General features: G+C 44.8%; 1 protein-coding gene across 1 annotated transcript; it reads right to left on the bottom strand.

The window, feature by feature from the left end:
- Positions 1 to 3,099: 3,099 nt before the first annotated feature.
- On the bottom strand, positions 3,100 to 6,168 carry LOC117969624 (PHD finger-like domain-containing protein 5A). Its single transcript, XM_059021687.1, has 4 exons — positions 6,056 to 6,168; positions 4,423 to 4,446; positions 3,754 to 3,920; positions 3,100 to 3,332 (listed from the first exon to the last, which is right to left on the bottom strand). The coding sequence occupies exons 1-4, from the start codon at positions 6,105 to 6,107 to the stop codon at positions 3,243 to 3,245; spliced, it is 333 nt and encodes a 110-aa protein (XP_058877670.1). The 5' UTR covers positions 6,108 to 6,168; the 3' UTR covers positions 3,100 to 3,242.
- Between the last annotated feature and the right edge of the window lie 107 nt (positions 6,169 to 6,275).

Here is a 6,275-nt window from a genome sequence, read left to right as displayed (position 1 = left end):
CAGTTATTTAAATAAAAAATAACGTTGTTTTTTTTTTTTTTGTTAAGCGAAAAATGAGGCGATTTTTATTTTTTTAAAAAACAATTCACCCCCCCCCCCACACACACAAACAAAACATTTTAAAATCTGCTTAATGTTTATTAAAAAACGTATAACATTTCAATGAATGAAAACGCTCAGACCTGTTTTTATACAGACATTTCACACACAAAATATCGCGTCTTGCTTTTTTTAAAAAAAAGGGTATACGTTGGCAATATAAAACCACCACGTTTGACCATAGCATATATTTGTAAACAAAATATATGATGGCCAGTTTCAGATTTGTATGATATACTTACTAGGAGAAAAAAAAAAGAGGCGCCTTGTATCGTTTTAATTTCGGCTCCAAATTCGTTTTAATTTTCCTCGGCCCGTGTTGATAAATGGGTGAGTGGCGTGTTACATAAATATATATTATTATTATTATTATTATTATTATTATTATTATTATTATTATTTGCTTGTTGACAGTATATTTATATATATTTTTGTGATAATTTTATTTAAATATCCCAGCCTCCTCCTTCTCCTCCTCCTCCTCTCCGCGGCATCGTAACCGCTCAGTCAAAAACAGCCCAATTACAAAAAATAAACTTTCCTCTCTCTTGCGAAATCTGACCACACCGCGGATTAATAACGCGGGTCTGGTCACATTCTCGCACCCTTTTGGTGATGCAAATTTCACCGGGACTACATTCTCCAAGCCGGCCTTTTTGTTAACCCTTTCCTCCCTGGCTTTGAGGGGGTTTTTTTTGCAAGTTTTTCACATTAAAATTAATTCAAACTGCAAATTAAATTAAAACCCCACTTTAAATATGCTATAGATCACTTCTGTGGAGCTGAGGAGGGACTGGGAGGGACTGGGAGGGAGGGAAGCAGCGTGGAGCTGAGGAGGGACTGGGAGGGAAGCAGCGTGGCTCTAGTGGAGCTGAGGAGGGACTGGGAGGGAAGCAGCGTGGCTCTAGCGGAGCTGAGAGGGGACTGGGAGGGAAGCAGCGTGGCTCTAGCGGAGCTGAGGAGGGACTGGGAGGGAGGGAAGCAGCGTGGCTCTAGTGGAGCTGAGGAGGGACTGGGAGGGAAGCAGCGTGGCTCTAGTGGAGCTGAGGAGGGACTGGGAGGGAAGCAGCGTGGCTCTAGCGGAGCTGAGGAGGGACTGGGAGGGAAGCAGCGTGGCTCTAGCGGAGCTGAGGAGGGACTGGGAGGGAAGCAGCGTGGCTCTAGCGGAGCTGAGGAGGGACTGGGAGGGAAGCGGCGTGGCTCTAGCGGAGCTGAGGAGGGACTGGGAGGGAAGCAGTGTGGCTCTAGCGGAGCTGAGGAGGGACTGGGAGGGAAGCAGCGTGGCTCTAGCGGAGCTGAGGAGGGACTGGGAGGGAAGCAGCGTGGCTCTAGCGGAGCTGAGGAGGGACTGGGAGGGAAGCGGCGTGGCTCTAGCGGAGCTGAGGAGGGACTGGGAGGGAAGCAGTGCGGCTCTAGCGGAGCTGAGGAAGGACTGGGAGGGAAGCAGTGTGGCTCTAGCGGAGCTGAGGAGGGACTGGGAGGGAAGCAGCGTGGCTCTAGCGGAGCTGAGGAGTGACTGGGAGGGAAGCGGCGTGGCTCTAGTGGAGCTGAGGAGGGACTGGAAGGGAGAATTCATTCCTACTCCATAATAACCTTAAAGAAAATGATTGCGCCAGCCAGCCAGACACACATGCTGTAAATTAACAAAAAAACAAAAAAATAAACAGTGGGTCTATATTCTCTTAGGTCCCATTGGCGGATGAATACACAAAGCCCCGCAGAAAGAAGTGAGTGCTTTGCCCCTCTGCTAAAAATACAAACTGCGTGATAGCAACAGAGCCCGGATTGGTTGAAGAAAGTGCAGGAGAGGCCACTGTGACGCGCTGCATCACCAGCCAATCAGAAGCAGGAGTGGAGCCCGGAGGAAATTGAAATGCACAATGCATTCTGGGAAATGTGGTTTGGTTTGCCTCCATCGTCTCCTTCAGCCAGTTTGGTCAGTTTGTTTATTGTAAATGTACTGTTGTGAGATATATAGTATATTATTATTATTTTATATAACTATTAACACAAAATTAATTCACAGACCAAAACATATAAAAATAAATTATGAATAATTTTCCTCCCAGTCCCTCCTCGGCTCCGCTAGAGCCACGCTGCTTCCCTCCCAGTCCCTCCTCAGCTCCGCTAGAGCCACGCTGCTTCCCTCCCAGTCCCTCCTCAGCTCCGCTAGAGCCACGCTGCTTCCCTCCCAGTCCCTCCTCAGCTCCGCTAGAGCCACGCTGCTTCCCTCCCAGTCCCTCCTCAGCTCCGCTAGAGCCACGCCTCCCAGTCCCTCCTCAGCTCCGCTAGAGCCACGCTGCTTCCCTCCCAGTCCCTCCTCAGCTCCGCTAGAGCCACGCCTCCCAGTCCCTCCTCAGCTCCGCTAGAGCCACGCCGCTTCCCTCCCAGTCCCTCCTCAGCTCCGCTAGAGCCACGCCGCTTCCCTCCCAGTCCCTCCTCAGCTCCGCTAGAGCCACGCCGCTTCCCTCCCAGTCCCTCCTCAGCTCCGCTAGAGCCACGCCGCTTCCCTCCCAGTCCCTCCTCAGCTCCGCTAGAGCCACGCCGCTTCCCTCCCAGTCCCTCCTCAGCTCCGCTAGAGCCACGCCGCTTCCCTCCCAGTCCCTCCTCAGCTCCGCTAGAGCCACGCCGCTTCCCTCCCAGTCCCTCCTCAGCTCCGCTAGAGCCACGCCGCTTCCCTCCCAGTCCCTCCTCAGCTCCGCTAGAGCCACACTGCTTCCCTCCCAGTCCCTCCTCAGCTCCGCTAGAGCCACACTGCTTCCCTCCCAGTCCCTCCTCAGCTCTGCTAGAGCCACGCTGCTTCCCTCCCAGTCCCTCCTCAGCTCTGCTAGAGCCACGCTGCTTCCCTCCCAGTCCCTCCTCAGCTCCAAACACCCATTTTGCTAAAACGTTCTCAGAAATCTATTGCAAAAAACAAACCCATGTGTTGGTGATTCAGTATGTATTTCTTTCTAAAAAAAAAAAAATAAAATAAATAAATAAATAAATAAATAATAATAATAAAGATGAAGAAATCAGTTTTATTACAATTGAAAATTCTAACACAGAATCATTAAAAAAAAAAAAAAAAAATTCACAATTTTTTTTTTCTTCTTTTCAAAAAAAATAAGCATTGAAGCTGCTGGCAGTCTCGTAAGATGGATTCACCGTTTCTTAAACCCGTATTTCTTTCTCTCGTAGAACAGATCCGTTTTCGAACTTCCCAAATTCACAATCTTCGGACACCCGTCTCTCTGTAGGAAGAAAAAATAAATTAAAAAGCTAAAATTCTTGATTCAAACAAACAGTGATTTTGCAGCTTCATAGGAACCAGCCTTTACTGGTGTAGTTCAAAAAACAACAGCATGAGAATACAACGGTGTCTCAGAGCTGACAAACTTACTCTGAGAGCGCTCTCAACTCTAAAATACAACACAGCACCGCAAGACGCTGAGAGAGACTTCTAGAGGAAACGTTTGCCATTGAATTTACACTGAAGACGCTGAGAGAGACTTCTAGTGGAAACGTTTGCCGTTGAATTTACACTGAAGACGCTGAGAGAGACTTCTAGTGGAAACGTTTGCCGTTGAATTTACACTGAAGACGCTGAGAGAGACTTCTAGTGGAAACGTTAGTTTGCTGTTGAATTTAACCCCCTCCCCCTCTCAGACTTACATCTTTCTCCTGGATGGTGCATTCCTTGCAGTAGTACGCGTCCGAGACCCCCGGACCCCCACAGATGACGCAGCGCCCCTGGTAGGATCCATAGTTACACTCGTCACAGATCCGCACTAGCGTGCACGGTCGCACGTAGGAGTCACAGATCACGCACTTGCCATCGCCTGCCAGCAGGGGGAGACAGAGAGTCAGGATCCCATTCAACCAATACAAGGAAATTCATGGCTGTTTTTGTTCAACCGTTTTATTTATTTTTTTTAAGCCAATAATATATATTTAGTTCTTTTTTTACAGCTTTTAATGTTTAAGTAAAGATTCATGACAGCTGTGGCCAAAAGTTTAGCCATCATCACCCTGTGGAGTGAACTTGCTGGCTAGGACTACGGCTCCCAGCATGCCTCTGCGCCCGCGGCCATGGTGAGGCATGCTGGGAGCTGTAGTTCTTTATGCTGTGGTCTTCTGCTCCAATACAAACCTCTATAATACAGAACTACAGCTCCCAGCATGCTTCTGATTTTCTGTATTGTGAATTTCTGTAATGTGATATTCTGTAATGTGATAATTTATAACAGGCGTCAGGCGCTATGAATCGCACACCCCTGTATTCACAAGGCAGCTGTACTGTACAGTATATAATATTGGGATCTCTCAAGATTAGGTACTCACATTTTTCACAGAGTCTTCCGATGGCTGCAAGACAAAAAAAACACAACAAATTAGACGATACACGTTTTTAATTCATGCAGTAGCAAACGCAGGGCTGGGAATCAGACTCCTATCGCACAGCAGTGTGATCCAGTCCAGGTTTTACTGCTACCAGCTTGATCAGCCCCCAGTGTGTCTAGCTAACAAGCTCAGGTGTGTCTTATTATTAAACTCCCAGTGAAACCAGGACTCGACCTCTCCGCTCCTCCTGCACTAGAAGACTGGCTCTACCTCCGCTACGCTCCCCTGCCTCCAGAGCCCGCTCCTTCTCCACCCTCGTCCCCACAGTGGTGGAATGACCTTCCTACAGATGTCAGGACTGCCCAGTCCCTGACCACCTTCCGGCGCCTCCTCAAGACTCACCTCTTCAGACAGCACCTGTAGAAACTCCTCTTTTCCCTCTGGACACTTTATCACTCTTCCTTAAATGCACTTTACTTGCTCTTATCTGCCCCCTATTTTACTGCATTTAATCCTGTACTTTAGAGTATTGTAATCTGCCACACGTGTCTAATCTGTAGTATTTTGTATTTAATTATATCCTGATGTAACTATCACTGACACTGTTATCTGCTCCGTTATTGAATTGTATTTTGTCAATACTTGTACTTGCTAGAACCAAAGTCATTGTATTTATCTTGCTCTTAATTGTATTATTACTTGTACTGTGATACTTGAAATGTATTTGCTTACGATTGTAAGTCGCCCTGGATGAGGGCGTCTGCTAAGAAATAAATAATAATAATAATAATAATAATAATAATAATAATAATAATTATTATTTATTTCTTAGCAGACGCCCTTATCCAGGGCGACTTACAATCGTAAGCAAATACATTTCAAGAGTTACAATACAAGTAATACAATAAGAGCAAGAAATACAATAACTTTTGTTCAAGTGTGACAAACCACAATTCAATAATACAGCAGATAATAGTGAAAGTTACATCAGGATATGATTAAATAGTGATAGTTACATCAGGATGTGATTAAATACAAAGTACTACAGGTTAAACACTTGGCAGATTACAGTATTCTGAAGTACAGGATTAAATGCAGTAAAATAGGGGGCAGATAAGAGCAAAATAAAGCACATTTAAATGAAGGGTGATAGTGTCCCAGGATACAAACAGAGGAGTGCTACAGGTGCTGTCTGAAGAGGTGAGTCTTAAGGACTCTTCAATAATAATAATAATAATAATAATAATAATAATAATAATAATAATAATTCATTTTGTAGTTAAAATGACCATTTTGTTACGTAAAGCAGACGCACTGTGACGACGTATTCGGCGTTTTTTATTCAAACTATTAAGCCGTGAAATTCGGGAGTAATTTTTTTTTTTAAAAAAAAGACGGAAAGGTTTTAATAACTTTGTATTCTTTGAATATATATAAAAAAAACATCTTTCAGAGATATATTTTTAACACGCGAGTGTTCAGAGATCCAGCGAAGGAGACTCTCTAAATCTGTGGTCAAAATTTCAAAAACTTTGTTTAAAAGCAAAGATTAGCGACCCAGCAGTAAACGTAAAGTCGATTTATAAAAACACTGGATCGCTACTTCGTAAAAATAAAGAGTTTTTTCTCTTACCAACGCCTGCTTGCTTTCTGCAAAAGATCAAATCGGGGTGATGCTTCGCCATGTTTTTATTACAACGTTTATTCGGCGACGCGCTGTTTTTAAAGGTAACCTTTCAACTTGGACTATTTTTTAGAATTTAAAACCTTTTTTTTTACGTTGCTACCTTTTTTTAATAACCTAAAACCGCACCTTTTTTTATTGAAACGTGTTTTCATTTTGCGAGAAGTTT

Source organism: Acipenser ruthenus, unplaced genomic scaffold (assembly GCF_902713425.1).
Source record: "Acipenser ruthenus unplaced genomic scaffold, fAciRut3.2 maternal haplotype, whole genome shotgun sequence".
Lineage (NCBI taxonomy): Eukaryota > Metazoa > Chordata > Actinopteri > Acipenseriformes > Acipenseridae > Acipenser > Acipenser ruthenus.
Note: the sequence above shows the minus strand (reverse complement) of the source record. Positions and strands in the feature narration are given on the sequence as shown.

Coding starts and splice junctions, on each gene's coding strand:
- LOC117969624 (XM_059021687.1), bottom strand. CDS start 6,107: ATGGCGAAGCATCACCCCGATTTGATCTTTTGCAGAAAGCAAGCAGGC. Junction 3,921..4,422: donor CGGAAGACTCTGTGAAAAAT/GTGAGTACCTAA, acceptor CCCTGCTGGCAG/GCGATGGCAAGTGCGTGATC. Junction 3,333..3,753: donor GCACCATCCAGGAGAAAGAT/GTAAGTCTGAGA, acceptor TTCTTCCTACAG/AGAGACGGGTGTCCGAAGAT.